The sequence below is a fragment of the Macaca fascicularis genome, chromosome 10, assembly GCF_037993035.2.
Source record: "Macaca fascicularis isolate 582-1 chromosome 10, T2T-MFA8v1.1".
Lineage (NCBI taxonomy): Eukaryota > Metazoa > Chordata > Mammalia > Primates > Cercopithecidae > Macaca > Macaca fascicularis.
The window spans coordinates 117,948,652-117,965,192 of NC_088384.1; the positions used below are offsets into that span (position 1 = coordinate 117,948,652).

The 16,541-nt window shown below is 56.7% G+C and overlaps 1 protein-coding gene across 2 annotated transcripts in view; it reads left to right on the forward strand.

Moving 5' to 3' along the window:
- Positions 1–16,541, forward strand: part of CDH4 (cadherin 4) — a 687,747-nt gene that overhangs the window by 642,554 nt on the left and 28,652 nt on the right. For both annotated transcript variants that reach the window (XM_005569504.5, XM_065523362.2), the window contains one exon: positions 1,293–1,430. In XM_005569504.5, coding sequence (XP_005569561.3) covers positions 1,293–1,430 — 138 coding nt within the window. The remainder of the gene's footprint in view (positions 1–1,292; positions 1,431–16,541) is intronic.

Consider the following 16,541-nt stretch of genomic DNA (forward strand, 5'->3'; position numbering starts at 1 on the left):
GGATGGTGGATGGGTGCGTGAATACAGGGATGGTAGATGGGTGAGTGGGTGGATGGATAGATGGATGTGGGGCAGATAGAGGGATAGTGGATGGTTGGGTAAGTGGATGGATAGATGGATGTGTGGGTGAGTGGATGGATAGATGGATGGATGGGTGAATGCACGGATGGTGGATCAGGGGGTGCGTGGCTGGGTGGAGAGATGGATGGATGATGGTTGGAAAGAGAAAATATTGGTGACCATCTGCTGTTGGTAATTCCTTATGGAGCCAGTTTATGGAACTTGAGCGTGTTTCACTGAATCACACTGCTAGGAACTGGTCTTCTCCCTTAACCTCTTAGAGAAGCAAGACTCAGGGTTGTTTGTCACTTGGAGAGCTTTTCACAGGGTCCCTTTTTTGCTTTGGTCCCCAGAATCCCCTCCCCTAATGGTACTGGTGAGAGGCGGGCTGTGGTCCCAGCAGGGAGCTGCCCACAAGCTTGTCCTCAGGGAGCTGCCCACAAGCTTGTCCTCAGCTGTCACCTCAGAAGTTCATGCCTCTGGGTCAGAGCAGAGGTGTGGAAAAGCCACCTCTGCCAGCTCAGGGATTTTGGCACTGACGGACTCCCAGCAAGGGCTCTGCAGAGAAAGGCCATGAGACTCCTTCAATGCACTCATCCCGCCAAGCCTTATTTGCCATTTGAAGCTCACACCTGCGCCTGCGCAGTAAACTGCCCTGTCAGGACTGCGTTTTCCAGCAGAGAGCATGCTTGCATCTCCACACCTGCAAAGAGAAGGCAAGGGTTTGTCTTTTCTTCCCATTTGAATGTCTGACCCGTAGTTCAGCTGGACAAGGTAGACACTCAAGAAACGAGGTCCCTCCTGACCCGGGTCTGTGGGGCATCCCTCCCTTTGCAAACTCCCCGCTTGGTTTTCCAGACCGAATGCAACCCCAGCGCCCTCTGAGCTCCCCTGTTCTCCTCCCTTCTCCCCTGTTCTCCTGTTCTCCTCCCTTCTATCTTGGCACCAAACGTGATCTACCCCTATTAATGGCAGGACCACAGAGACGAAAACACAAGCAAACCTCTTCATGCCACACCTTAAGCCATGGCGAGGGGAGGAGAAACTTACTCCGACAGACAGTGTCATCCAGGAGGCTTGGAGAAGGCCCTGCGCCCAGCACATAGCCCCCGATGAAAGAGAACTGGCTCCAGGAACTCAGTTCCTGTGAACAGATTTCTTTCCATAAGTACCCTGTCAATTAAAACCCAAACTGATTCTCTGTTCTTTCTCAACTGGTGTCTCCCTTCCAGAAAGTTCAGCAGTACACAGTCATCGTTCAGGCCACAGACATGGAAGGAAATCTCAACTATGGCCTCTCAAACACAGCCACAGCCATCATCACGGTGACAGATGTGAATGACAACCCGCCAGAATTTACCGCCAGCACGGTGAGTCCCTCGAAGCCGCCCAGTGATGCATGGCCTGTGCAGGGCAGGAATGCACTGACGTGCGGCGCAGCTCCCTCTGTCTCTGCAGCTCTGTCTGATGGGTGCTTGGCAGGTAGCATGTAAGAAAGGCCCTGGGCAGTGGGGGCTGCTGTGTGGAGTGGCTCCACTCCTGGTGTGCGCAGTAGGGGAGAGGCCAGGGCTCAGCCAGGGAGGGGACCTGCGGCGGAGGTCGGTTGCCACCTGGGAGGCATCTCTGTGATGTCTGGAGGAGTTAACTGGTACTGTTTGGGCTGATGTTACTGCCACTTTGGGAGGCGTGCGTGTGGGACCTTCTTGGGGGATGCCCAGATGGAGCGTTGGCATGGCGGGTCCATCCTGTATGTGGAACTTGGCCGACCCTCTATGGCCCGCTGTTGGCAGAAAGGGGGTCGTGACTGGGCCCCATACCGGCTGCTTGGGACCTGAGTGACCACTCACTGAATGTTGTTGAAAGTCCACTGCGAGGTCCTGAGCCCCCAGTTCACAGGGGGCCAAACTCTGTCTGGTGGGAACATGGTAGAGACAGGGCTGTAAGGCATGCGGCCCCCGCTTCCTCTGGATTCCAGCAGGGCAGCTGCACCACCAGGAGGGGCCCTTCCCTTGAAATCTGCAGAGGCCACCGCGCCGACAGACATTCGATGGCCCCACTTCCCTGCTGCCCGGCGATCTGGGGAGGTCCCAGCCTCGGCTGTTGCCCTTCTCTTCAACCAGGACCCTCTGTGGTGACTCCCTGGGTCCGTGGGGTGCAACACTGTGTCCCCAAGCTGTCATTTTGGGCCCCTGTAGCAGTGCAGATATCACAGGCACGTGGCCCAGCCCCGGGAACCCCTCTAGGAAGGTTTAAGGCACCAGGCTGCGACGTGCAGAGGGGAGGGTCAGCAAGGGCTCCCAGAGTGACCGTGACCCCGAGATGCCAGGATCTCAGGGTTTTCTCTGCCCCTACAACCATATCACCCGCTTCTCCCCCAGGCCTAGGCCCCCACAGAGCTGTGTGTCAATCATGATAGCAATGACATGATAGCAATGACAGCAGCAGCACCAGCTGCACCTGTGGAGCTGCCCCTTGGGCCCCAGGGTGCGGCCAGGGTGCAGAGCCAGCCTCTGATCCCAGCCAACCCCGACTAACCCAATGACAGATGAGGACTCTGGGCTGCGGAAGGCTAAGAGGGAGACGGGAAGGGATGGGGTCAGGAGCAAGGACGGGAAGGGATGGGGTCAGGAGGGAGACGCTCCTCCCTGTGGGTAGGCCGGCTTGCTGAGAAGGCAACTCAAGGCCAGAGCCCCTCACCACGGCACCCATCCTGCATCTGGGCCTCCTGCGTCCTGCATCCCGGGCCCCAGGCGCAGCTGCACCAGGAGGGGGTGGCCGTGAGCACACAGCGCCATCTGGTGGGAAGATGGCAGATCACAGCGAAGGAAGCCAGCTCAGCACCACTGCGGCAGGGCCGGGATGCTCCAGGCGCGCCCTCAGGCTCCTGGCAGTGAGTCCCAGGCAGCAAGCAGCCAGGGCAACCAGGAGCCTGAGGAGCATTTAACAGGGCGCAGCCCCAGGATGCAACAGCTCTCATACAATTGGCCAGGAAGGCGTTCAGATGGTTTGGAAAACACCCCCTTCTCTCTTGGCTTCAGTCTCTATTTGCTCTCTTCCGGCCAATGAGCAACGGGCAGGAAAAGCTCAGGGCCAGGCTCCCGGGGAGTCTGGACATAGGGGAAGCAGCTGCTAACCCCAGGGCCCTGCAGAATAATAACGTCCAGGCCCAAGAGCGCAGCCGGGCTGCACCCACACAGCTGGCCAGGCAGCCCCAGCTGTCCTTCCTCCCTGACTCCAAGAAAGAAAAGGAAGTGATGGCAGGGAGGGAGGGGAGAAGGTGACGCACATTGTGTGGAGCAGGTGTCTCTGCCCTTCTTGGAGCCGGCATCCCTGTGAAGGAAGACGGAGAACCGCAGTATGTCTCTGACCTGCACATGCCTCTGAAAACGGCCAGCCCAGGAGTCACACTGAGCCCCCGACGGAATTCTGCATTTGGCTCAAGGCAACTTGAAGCACATTGCAGGGGAGAATTCTTGCCTCTGTGTCCCCTTGAACAAAAGGTGGGGATGACCTGATTCTCTGAGATGTTGGGGGGCAGAAGTTAAACAAGGGGAACTGTGGTCCTAAATCCCGAAATTCAGAGAATCCCATCATTCCATTGCAAGCCCTACCCCTCGTCTCTGGTCCCCCTCCCGAGACTCTGGGAAGCCAAGGCAGAGGCCCTTCTAGACCTAGTGGACCAGCCACAAGCACTGACCAGCATGAGCACTGACCAGCACTGACCAGCCACCAGCACTGACCAGCCTCCAGCATTTACCAGCACTGACCAAAAATGACCAGCAACCAGTACTGACCAGCACTAACAAGCCACCAGCACCAACCAGCCACCCGCACTGATCAGCACTGAGCAGCCCTCGGCACTGAGCTACCCTCACGGCCACTGCTGACCGGCCACACCACCCTGGGGCTGCTCCTCCTGGGACTGGGGCAGAGGGTCCCCATGGCATTTATTAGAGAGACACATCCCTGTGCTTTTCCAATGGCTAAGCACAGGCTACTGCAGCCTCATGCACCTCCCAGAGTTGGGCCATTGTCCATTCTTGGTTCCAGAGGGCCTCAGGCAGGTCCCAGGCCCCAGATCACGGGGCAGGGAAATGGCATCTCTTGAGGAGTACGCAGATATGTCTAGGTGCTTCTCAGCCAGTGTCCACAGCACCTCCCGGTCTAATACAGGCTGGGAGAGGATCCGCAGTCTGCTGCATTGGTCAGGCCGGCGAGATGACGTGCTAGTGAGTGGACAATGGATGAATGACCCTGGCAGGGAGGGTCCCCTCCACCCTGGGGTGGCTTTTCCAGGTGACTGGGTCACATGGTCATGGGGAAGGGGTGTCTGTAAGTACTCGGGGTTAGGACGGCCCTTGGTGTGTCCTTCTGAAGATGAGTGACAGGCAGGAGCCCCAGGACACTGTCCATGCCTCACCGTGGGATGGAGCAGGCAAAGGGGCCAGCAGGATGGCGAGGGCCAGCCACGCTGCTGCGCATGCCGCCAGGCTATTTTTACCAAGCCTAATCAAGAACAATCAGCAGAAGCTACAGAGATGCAGGGGATTTGCATGATCCAGTTCTGAGTCCTAAATGTTAATTAAAAGTTATTTTCCCTTCACTGGCTCTGAGCATGGCTGCACTGCCCACGTGAGGCTGAGCAGGGACCCTCGGCCCTCAGCACTGCCTCCAGCAGGTGAGCGTGGGGTCTGCTGTGCTAGAAGCTGGTGGCCACAGAGGACACAAGCTTCAGACCCTGCCCCAAGGCCTCCTATGCAGGACCACTGCATGGGTCCTGCAGTGAAGTTCTCAGGGACAGGTCCAGCCAGCACAGGGCGACCCTGGAGATCTGGCACCACAGGCCTTCCTCCAGCCCATCCCCCCACCCACACACATGCCCACAGGGAGGGCCCCCTGGCGTCAGGAAGCCCAGCACTAGCCCTCCTCTTGGTTCCTGCCAGCTGCGTAGCCAAGGTCGGATCGCTGGACCTCTCTGAGCAGCAGGATTTCTTTTTTTGTTTTGTTTTGTTTTGTTTTTGAGACGGAGTCTCGCTCTGTCGCCCAGGCTGGAGTGCAGTGGCCGGATCTCAGCTCACTGCAAGCTCCGCCTCCCGGGTTCCCACCATTCTCCTGCCTCAGCCTCCCAAGTAGCTGGGACTACAGGCGCCGCCACCTCGCCTGGCTAGTTTTTTTGTATTTTTTTAGTAGAGACGGGGTTTCACCATGTTAGCCAGGATGGTCTCGATCTCCTGACCTCGTGATCCGCCCGTCTCGGCCTCCCAAAGTGCTGGGATTACAGGCGTGAGCCGCCACGCCCGGCCAAGCAGCAGGATTTTATCCCTGCTTTCCACCTAGAATTAATCCCATCTCAAGGTGTCATCAGGAGCACTGCTGATCTATGTGGAAGTTGAAGACTTCAGCAACATAAATCTGCTCTAAAAATGCCACGGGTGGTGCCCCAGGCCCCCATCCCAGGGACATGGAGATGGGTGGTGAGCAGACATGGTTCCAGCTTTAACAGACCTGGCATCCTGTCCGTTTTGGCCTTTCAAAGGTGAGGGGCTTGTAGCAATGTCACCAAAACCTTCTCAGCGCAGTTTCCCCAAATGGTAGAGGGAGGTCCAGGTACGGTGGCTCACGCCTGTAATCCCAGCACTTTGGGAGGTCAAGGAGGTGGATCACGAGGTCAGGATTTCAAGACTAGCCTGGCCAAGATGTGAAACCCATCTCTACTAAAAATACAAAAAAAAAAAAAAAAATTACCCAGGTGTGATGTCATGCACCTGTAATCCCAGCTACTCAGGAGGCTAAGGCAGAGAATTGCTTGAACATGGGCGGCAGAGGTTAGAGTGAGCCAAGATCACACCACTGCACTCCAGCCTAGGAGAGAGAGTGACTCTGTCTCAAAAAAAAAAAAGAAGAGGGTGGTAGAAATTATTAAGGTATATTATTGTTGTCATTTAAAATGCATCCATGATAAGACATATTTTGTACTTTGTCATTGTGAATGATCTATTCCCCATCCCAAGGCAAGTGTGAATAAAATCAGGTTAAATATTTTTTAAATAAGAGGGAAGGGAGTCGTGCTGGTTTCCCCACAGGCTCTCCAAGGGCAGGATGAGTGGGTCCCCAGCATTTAGGACGTGCCTGGCTCAGCCAGTACCTGGTTATCACAGTTGATGTGGAAATACAGATTTTTCTCTCAAAGGGGTTAAAAATGGTTTTGCCAGAGGCAGGGGTGTCAGCTGAACTTAGGAGCCCTGGGGTCTATGGGTCTGTGGCCCTCATGTTTTTGAGGTCCTTCTGGAAGTTCCCGCCCCAAGCCGCCTGAGGATGCGACCTGCGGTCCCTCCTCAGAAGTGACACTCCTGACCGGGAGGAAGGGCAGCCCCAGCTCTGCAGGATAGACAGACTACTGGCCAACCTCGGCAGGGGGACTGGCTGGGCTGGCCCAGGGCAGCTCTCACCCACAGATCCCCGGCCCCTCACGCCCGGCTGCACACCCACCCTGGCCAAGCCCTGTGAGTCCCTGACTTCTACAGAAGAAGGGGAGAAATTACAATTCAGCGTGAGTCCTGAGCACAAGAATCGGGTATCTGAAAATCAGAATGGACTCAGTGCCCTTAATTATGCTTGGGTGTTCTGTGCAAGCCTCGGCCATAAATAATTAATCGGAGCCAGCTTTTCCGAGCACAAAGGTGGCAGCTGCGGGGACCAGGAGCTCCCGCCCGCCTGACATCACCTCCCGCCTCCTTGCTCCTCCCACCAGGAACGGCTTCCTAGAGACAGCTGCAGAGGGGGTGTTTCTGAGAGCCCAAGTCTGGGCCCATCCTGGGGCAGGGACCAACAGGATGTCGGTCCAGAGACATGGGGGAGCCACGGACTGGGAAGGACAACCCTAAGGCCGGGACACACAGAAACCTGGGGTCCCTCGGTCTGGGGGTCAAGACTTCAGTCCTCCCAGCCACAGTGCTCCCGCCAGTCTCTCAGGCCTCCCTAGACCCGCCTGTCCAAGCTGCTTGGGAGAGGTGGGACCCAGGGGCTGGGGGTGGGCGCTGGGCCAGACTCCCCAGCTTCAAGCCTGGCTCCACCACTGACCAGTTGTTGGCCTTGGGCAAGTTGCAGAGTCTTCTGTGCCTCTGTCTCCTCATCTGTTCCTGCCTGATGGGTGTGTGAAGACCGAGTGTTCCCAGATATCAGTCCCTTGGCAGCATACCTGACTCAAAGAAAGATCCAATGAGTAGAACAGCAATAATATGGCCACTGTGGCTGTTGTATGATTAATAATGACGATTGATAGCAATTGTGTCCCTCACCCTGGCACAGACAAGCTGCTGCCTGCAGTTGTGCTCCAATCCGGGGTAAGAAGATGGGTCAACCTCTGTGTCCTTTCTGGGAAGGGAGAAAGCCAACCTGGCCTATGGACCCAAAAGCCCAAAAGGGGGGTTCCAGTTAATTTTGAGCTAAATGGCTGGTTCTTTCCCTCAAGCGGGCGTTGCAGGGAGCACTTTTTTGTCCCTCATAGCAGCGCTGCAAGGCGGGAGCAGAGGCTCAGGCAAGCGGGCTCTGCCACCCCCCCACACCCCCCTGCTGCCCCCAAAGCTCCTGTCTGTAAAGGGAAGAGGAGGAGGAGGACGAGGAGGAAGAAGAAAAACCGCCTGCAACTTCCTTCTGGTCACAAGAGCCACGGATCCAACAATTCTGATTTGTGAATTCAGAACTCAGCAGAAATCATCATTGTTTTACTGAATAGAAAACTAAATTCCAAAAAGCAATGACATTGTAACATCCAAAGGAGCTGTGGTTTGTAGGTTTACACTATCGATTTTCCAAAGCAAGCAATCACAGAACGGAGGAACTGCGGCCGGCTGTGTCCCCAGGTGGCTCCCAGCCCCGTGGCGGGCGCTGCAGACCACACCCCAGCTGGACAGGAGCCGTCAGGGCCGGCACTCAGCTGTGCTCGTCACAGTGATGGATCCGCTGAGCTCCGGCTGGGCACGAGCACCAGGCTCGGGCGCTTCCCTCCAGTTAGATGCCGTTGTTCACACCAGGCTCGGGCACGTCCCTCCAGTTAGATGTCCTTGTCCACACCAGGCTCGGGCACGTCCCTCCAGTTAGATGCCGTTGTCCACACCAGGCTCGGGCACGTCCCTCCAGTTGGATGCCGTTGTCCACACCAGGCTCGGGCACGTCCCTCCAGTTGGATGCCCTTGTCCACACCAGGCTCGGGCACGTCCCTCCAGTTGGATGCCCTTGTCCACACCAGGCTCGGGCACGTCCCTCCAGTTAAATGCCGTTGTCCACACCAGGCTCGGGCACGTCCCTCCAGTTAGATGCCGTTGTCCACACCAGGCTCGGGCACGTCCCTCCAGTTGGATGCCGTTGTCCACACCAGGCTCGGGCACGTCCCTCCAGTTGGATGCCCTTGTCCACACCAGGCTCGGGCACGTCCCTCCAGTTGGATGCCCTTGTCCACACCAGGCTCGGGCACGTCCCTCCAGTTGGATGCCCTTGTCCACACCAGGCTCGGGCACGTCCCTCCAGTTGGATGCCCTTGTCCACACCAGGCTCGGGCATGTCCCTCCAGTTGGATGCCCTTGTCCACACCAGGCTCGGGTGCTTCCCTCCAGTTAGATGCCGTTGTCCACACCAGGCTCGGGCACGTCCCTCCAGTTGGATGCCGTTGTCCACACCAGGCTCGGGCACGTCCCTCCAGTTGGATGCCCTTGTCCACACCAGGCTCGGGCATGTCCCTCCAGTTGGATGCCCTTGTCCACACCAGGCTCGGGTGCTTCCCTCCAGTTAGATGCCGTTGTCCACACCAGGCTCGGGCACGTCCCTCCAGTTGGATGCCGTTGTCCACACCAGGCTCGGGCACGTCCCTCCAGTTAGATGCCCTTGTCCACACCAGGCTCGGGCACGTCCCTCCAGTTAGATGCCGTTGTCCACACCAGGCTCGGGCACGTCCCTCCAGTTGGATGCCGTTGTCCACACCAGGCTCGGGCACGTCCCTCCAGTTAGATGCCCTTGTCCACACCAGGCTCGGGCACGTCCCTCCAGTTGGATGCCCTTGTCCACACCAGGCTCGGGCACGTCCCTCCAGTTAAATGCTGTTGTCCACACCAGGCTCGGGCACGTCCCTCCAGTTAGATGCCGTTGTCCACACCAGGCTCGGGCACGTCCCTCCAGTTGGATGCCGTTGTCCACACCAGGCTCGGGCACGTCCCTCCAGTTGGATGCCCTTGTCCACACCAGGCTCGGGCACGTCCCTCCAGTTGGATGCCCTTGTCCACACCAGGCTCGGGTGCTTCCCTCCAGTTAGATGCCGTTGTCCACACCAGGCTCGGGCACGTCCCTCCAGTTGGATGCCGTTGTCCACACCAGGCTCGGGCACGTCCCTCCAGTTAGATGCCCTTGTCCACACCAGGCTCGGGCACGTCCCTCCAGTTGGATGCCCTTGTCCACACCAGGCTCGGGCACGTCCCTCCAGTTAGATGCCGTTGTCCACACCAGGCTCGGGCACGTCCCTCCAGTTAGATGCCGTTGTCCACACCAGGCTCGGGCACGTCCCTCCAGTTGGATGCCGTTGTCCACACCAGGCTCGGGCACGTCCCTCCAGTTGGATGCCCTTGTCCACACCAGGCTCGGGCACGTCCCTCCAGTTGGATGCCCTTGTCCACACCAGGCTCGGGCACGTCCCTCCAGTTAGATGTCCTTGTCCACACCAGGCTCGGGCACGTCCCTCCAGTTAGATGCCGTTGTCCACACCAGGCTCGGGCGCGTCCCTCCAGTTGGATGCCGTTGTCCACACCAGGCTCCGACCGGAAGAAGCAGCACCCAACGCCAGGTGGCTGGGAACGCCAAGGCCTCATTAGGACCAGGCAGACGCTTCTGAGCAAGCAGCACCTCGGTGAAAGCGTCGATCCTATGCTGGCCCACGGGGCTGGGGTGACGAGGGCAGCGGCAGAGTCCCGTTTCTGCTCATTCAGACCTGCTCCGTGGGAAGAGGCAAAAGGAGGTCCTGAGCCTTCCAGGAGACAAAGCTGGGCCTCGGTGGCACTACTGTCCGTCAGACGAGGGAGCAAAGTTCGCAGTCGGCCGTGGCTCGTCTTCATGAGATATTGAGTCACTGCCACTAGTCTTTTGCCGGGAAACTGGATGTGGGAGGGACAGACAGAAATTAAGTACAGCAGCAAATCACCAAGACGCCATCCTGCGTGTCACACCTGAGGAGCGGCCTGGAGCCAGGGGCACCTTCTGGCTTCCAGCAACTGATGGAAATTCAAACCATGACGTGTTCAGTCCTTGGAGTTCCAAAGTCACAAAAGGCGGGTCCCCGGCGGGCATGGATGCGTTGCGGATGGCCGTTTTCAGAGCAGGTCAGGCAGCACAAATGGTTGAGCAATGCAGAGGCAGAAAAGGTCAAGCCTGGGCCTCTGAAACCAGGACCCCGGGGGCCTCCATTAGAGGAGGAGCAGCCTCGCTCTGCCCTTCACCAGCCACGGAGACCTGGGGGCTATGGGCAGGGCCCTAAATGCCAGCCATTCCCTGGGGCATGCGGCCACCACGTAGCAGAACCGCTCCTGTGCTTGTTCCAGGGGTGCAAGGGCAGATCCATAGAGGAGCGTGCAGGGCCCCACGTTCCCAGGGATTTGCAGGCAAATGAGCTGCCATTGACACAGGGGCAGACACGCCTTTTCTTGAATGGTCTGGAGAGTAACTGTTTGCCTCTGGCTGCTGGAAGGTCTCCATGGCAACTCCGAAACGCTGCCATTGTAGGACAAAAACAACCACAGACAAAACACAAGCTAGCAGGTGTGGCCATGTCCCAGTAAAACTTTATTTACAAAAGCAAGGGACAGATTCGGGCCACAGGCTTGTTGTCGAACCCTGACTTCACCTAAGCAAAGAGGCTACATTGGTGTCATTTTGGGAATATTTGAAGGAGGAAGAGTCTAGCATCGCAGACGTTGTAAGTATGAGGTCAGTGCCTCATCACCACCTGCCTCAGAGAGCTGATTAAAAATCTCACACACAGCAGAGGTGGCGCAGGCCTATAGCTCCAGCTACTTGGGAGGCCGAGGCAGGAGGATCACTTGAGCCCAGGTGTTGGAGGCTGCAGTGAGCTATGATCATGCCACTAAACTCCAGCCTGGGCAACAGAACAAGACTGTCTCAAGAAAAAAAAAAAAAAAAAAGAAGAAGTCACACATAGTATTAGCATTGAATTAAAAAGTAAATCTCTTATGAAACTTTGTGTGCCACGTGCCAGGCCTTGTTCATTATGTTTGCACATTCATGCATTAATTCATTTCACCCTGCACTGGGCACTCCCTATGCCAGGGTGTAGGACAGCTACAGCGAAAACCAAAGCAGTCACAGCCCCTGCTCCTCAGAGGTTAATCTACATATTTAAAATCTGTAAGGCCAGGCATGGTAGCTCACTCCTGTAATCCCAACACTTTGGGAGGCCGAGGCGGGCAGATCACCTGAGGTCAGGAGTTCAAGACCAACCTGGCCAACATGGTGAAACCCCATCTCTACAAAATACAAAACTTAGCTAGGCATGATGGCAGGTGCCTGTAATCCCAGCTACTCACGAGCTAGGATTACAATGAGATACCATCTCACACCAGTTAGAATGGCAATCATTAAAAAGTCAGGAAACAACAGGTACTGGAGAGGATGTGGAGAAATAGGAACACTTTTACACTGTTGGTGGACTGTAAACTAGTTCAACCATTGTGGAAGACAGCGTGGCAATTCCTCAAGGATCTAGAACTAGAAATACCATTTGACCCAGCCATCCCATTACTGGGTATATACCCAAAGGATTATAAGTCATGCTGCTGTAAAGACACATTCACACGTATGTTTATTGCGGCACTATTCACAATAGCAAAGACTTGGAATCAACCCAAATGTCCATCAGTGACAGACTGGATTAAGAAATTGTGGCACATATACACCGTGGAATACTATGCAGCCATAAAAAAGGATGAGTTCGTGTCCTTTGTAGGGACATGGATGCAGCTGGAAACCATCATTCTCAGCAAGCTATCGCAAGAGCAGAAAACCAAACACCACATGTTCTCACTCATATGTGGGAAATGAACAATGAGATCAGTTGGACACAGGGTGGGGAACATCACACACCAGGGCCTGTCGTGGGGAGTGGGGAGTGGGGAGGGATAGCCTTAGGAGATATATCTAATGTAAATGATGAGTTAATGGGTGCGGCACACCAACATGCACATGTATACATATGTAACAAACCTGCACATTGTGCACAGGTACCCCAGAACTTAAAGTATAATAATAAAAAAAAGTAAATGTACATATTTTATTTCTGTGAATGTTGGTTTTTCTACCAAATTTTTCTACGATGAGCAGTTGTTACTCATTTGCGGATGTATAATTCTCTGTTCCAAATGAAAACCATGAAAGTGACCTCTCAAGACAAGCAGGATGTGGGGCTGAGAGGCTGCCCCCAGGGGACCAGCACAGCCTCAGCACCCCTTTCCACCACTGGTGACCTTGGGCAGGTTGCCTCCTGGCGCCTCAGTTTCATCACCTGCAAAACAGGAACAATAATAGAATCCCCTCTGCCTCCTGCTCCCGAAATGCTGTCATTCTCTTTCCCTGGGGTTGTTACCAGCATGAGCCCAAGGAGCCCCCTGTCTGGGACAGGCCTGTCTCCTGTGAGGGCCCGCAAGCTTCTCCTCTCTGCCCCTGCCCACTGCCAGCTGTTTTGCATTTCTGCTCTTGCAAATGTGGATTCTCTTGGTGCTTTGGAGGCGTCTGACTGGCCGCCCCTGGGACTTCTCCCAAGCCAGTGTCCTGTGGGCTGGCCCCAGCCGGGGACAGCAGCCAGTCCCGAGAGTGTGGGCTGCAGGGCCCATAGCCCCACCCACACCAAGCTGGCGGGAGCTGTCATCGGGGCCTCCACCGGGGATTGGATGTTTGGGGCATGAGGATTAGCACGATGGCGACTCACTGGAAGGGGCGCAAGGGTGCCAGGGGCTGGGCTCTCTCATGGGGCTCCCAGTCCTCGGGGTACCTGGAGATCATGGTCGTGGAGCGTGGGAATCACCAGGCAGCTGCTGAGAACTGGTAGGACGTGGGACAGGGTGTGCCCTGTGCTCTCCCTGGGGCTTCTCTGGCAGCTTCTGCCTCTTCCTTCTCTCCTCTGCCCCCTTCTTTCTTGACGAAATGGCTGCCTGCGCCGGAGTCCTCACACCCACCAGCCAGAAGTCAGCTTCGTCTGAACCTTGTGCCCCCCGGTCTCTCGGCTGCAGGCACAGAAATCCACCCTTAGCCTTGGTCATCACAGCAGCAGGTGGGCACCGGCCCTGTGCCAGGTGCTGCACTGAGTGCCCTGCCTGTGCCAGCGCACCTGACCCCACAGCCTCCTGAAGAACGGGGTCCCTCCTCCCCGTGTCACAGAGGGAACCACCTTCCTGTGGGGAACAAAACTTCCCTCCCACTCCCTCCCACGTGGCCGCTTGCCGTGTGGCAGATGTGGGACTTCCCCCTGAGGACAGGACCACCGTGGCCCCAGCATCGGTGCCTTGGAGGCCCAGGGTCTTGCTGGACATTATGTGGATGGAGCTTGGCCCTCTCAGCCCTGACCGCCCGCTGATATCATAAGGAAACAGCTGGGTGAGTTTTCCTGAAACACTGGCTATGCTGCAGGGGTCCTGCCCAAAGCCTCCTCTTGAGAATGGTGACCTTCCCCTGAGAACCTCACGGTTTCTGCCTCGGAGCTGGGATTGTGCTGGAAGGCCCTCGTAGGAAGACAAAATCCTCCCACCTCTCGGGATGGGTGCACGGCTGAATTCTAGATTACGGTCGCGGCAAGAAATCCCATTCTGATGCTCTTAAAATTCCTCCTTTCCCAAATAGCTGCCATGTCATCCCAAGGGGCCTGAGAGGCTTTCTTTGTGTAGGAAAATCTGAAAAATTAAATTTAAAAGTCATTATGGCCAGGGTAAGGTTAATAAGAAAATCCTAAACCAGATTTATCGGCGAAGGCCTTCTTTGTGAACCTTTATTAAACTTGCATGATTAGAATAGATTCTTCGTCTAAACTTCACTCAGAAGTCTGCAAGGGAATGGATGCAGAGCACGCCGCGCTGCTCCTCAGAAGGACGGTAGCGAGTGGGGAAGCGTCAGACAGGCCCTCGCTAAAAAGGCAGACAACACCAGGACCCACCTGGCCATGTAAGCAAAGACAGACAATACAGAGGGTGTGAGGGGCCACGAAATCCAAGGGGCCGGGAGCATCAGGCATGGCTGCTCCACCAGGAGGGTGCCCTCCTGCCCCCACCACTGAAAGAGCCTTGCCCCTGCCGCCTGCAAGGGTGCTGGCCCCACCTTCTGCCTCTGCTGGCTCCAAAGCTCAGGCATCTCTGCAGCTTGCCAGGATCAGGCCCTCTCCACCTCTCCTCTGAACCACAGACATCCAGCTGCACCTGCCTGGCAAGTCCTAGGTCACCCGCCTGTCAGCTGGTTGTGGCTGTAGAGGAGGCCGGGAAAGTGGATTTCTGGAAAATAAGGAAGGGAATTCAGAAGGTACAGGGGAGCCAGGAAGCCTCACCGGTGGCCACTATGCTGACCCTGGCAACTTGAATAAAAAGAGAGTGGCTCATTTCACAAGTGCTCAAAAGTCTTGGAAAATCTCCCTTCAGGCGTGGCTGCATCTAGGCTCCACTAGCTCACCGTGACGCTCCCCTGGGCCATGCTTCCTCCAGCCAGTTTTGTTCTCAGGCTGCAAATGGCAGCTCCCACCAACCCGACACCTTCAGGTTCATGTGGTTACCATGTCCAGGCCAGACGCAGGGACCACCAGAACTGACCGCTAATTGGCTGACTTAGGTCATTAGCCTATTTCAAACCAGTTATTGAGGCGGGGGCCTCAGGGTTGGAAAACAAGGATCTGAACCATTTTCAGTGAAGGACCAGATAGTATTTTCATCTGTGGTCAGGCTGTCTCTGTTACCGTGACTCAAAGCCACTGTTGGGGCAGGAAAACAGCCACAGGCTATGTGTAAATGAATGGGGCGTGGCTGGGTGTCAATAAAACTTTATTTATAAAAATAGGCTTCCAGCCAGCGCCTCACTAGACCAAGCTGACCAGAGCCCTTCATCCCACCAAACCCTTAAGGAAACTTGGGGTGACATGGCCACAGGACCAGAGCGGCGTGATCCTGGTCAACCCTCCCTCAGAATCCTGAAGGCCAGAAGCTACCGAGGGCTGCCACGTGGCTCCTGGGGGAGGCCAGAGGTTTTCACTCAAGAAAGGAGAAGTGACCCCAAGATTCAGGCAGGCTGCTTTGGGGCAAGGCAGTGTCCCCAGCAGAGGGAATGGCCCAGGGCCAGGTGTCAGACACCAGCAGTGTGTGCTGCGGAGCCTGGCCAGAGCAGTGTCTGTGCATTCATGGCATCTCTGGAGAGGGCTCAGGGTCCTGGCGCCCAGCACATTTTGCAAACTCAGATCCCCGGGGTCAGGGGGATCTCGCAGGGGAGCTCACTGGCCTTGAGTCCTCCACCAGCCACTGCAGGGGTCACCTGCCTGCCTCACTGACGATGGGGTGGGACACCCTCCTCCCTGCTCCAGGCCTGCAAAGCTCCCCCCGCCCTGAGGCCCTCCTGCCACCACCTCTGCTTGGAGATGGTCCCAGCATCGAGTGTGTAATGTGGCCCAGCTGCCATCTTCCCTGAGGACACCAGGGGGACTGTCAGCTCCACCTCACAGCTCTGCCCACCCCCAGGCCCCCCAGGCACCAGGTCAGCCCCTAGACTCACAGTAGCACAGCCCTGGCTGAGGAGGGCTGCCCCCTCCCGCCTAGTCCCTGGCCCTCCTGGAACTTATTCACAGGCCTCAGCGAAGCTCCCTTGAATGTCCCCCCGCAGTGGTCCTCTGCCTGGGACCTGGCCGCCCAGGACCCCACGTGGCCACAGCCCCAGCAAGGGCTGTCCTCTTGCACCCAAGGACCGCAGGGCTGAGATCAGGCACGCAGCTCCCTCCCAGGCGTGTTCTCACCCCTAGAACACATGGATCTCCAACCATGGCCTGAGTTGCCCCTGCCATCCCCCAGCAGGCACTGTCTCCCATGCCATGATGCTGTGCAATTCAGAGCCCAGTGCATCCCATGGCGATGCCAGCTCCCTGTCCTGCTGGGGGACGATCTGACACCTGGGCGACTCAAAACATGTGTGATGAAGGGACGACAGAGTGAGCCCCGAAGCTCCCTCCTCTACAGCCAGGTCAGCCTCTCCAGGACTCCCCGGGTACCCAGCTGCAGGCTCCGGGCTCCGGCCACCTGGCTCAGGAGCAGAGACAGCTAGGAGATTCCAACCGACACTGGACATTGGGAGCGGTGGGGGCGGCAGCTGTCCGCTCTGGAGTTTAACAAAGACGGTTCCTCCCAATCCTGAGAATCGATCTTCTATGGCTAAGTGTGGCCGTCGTGTGAGGAAAGGATCCTGCTCCCCAG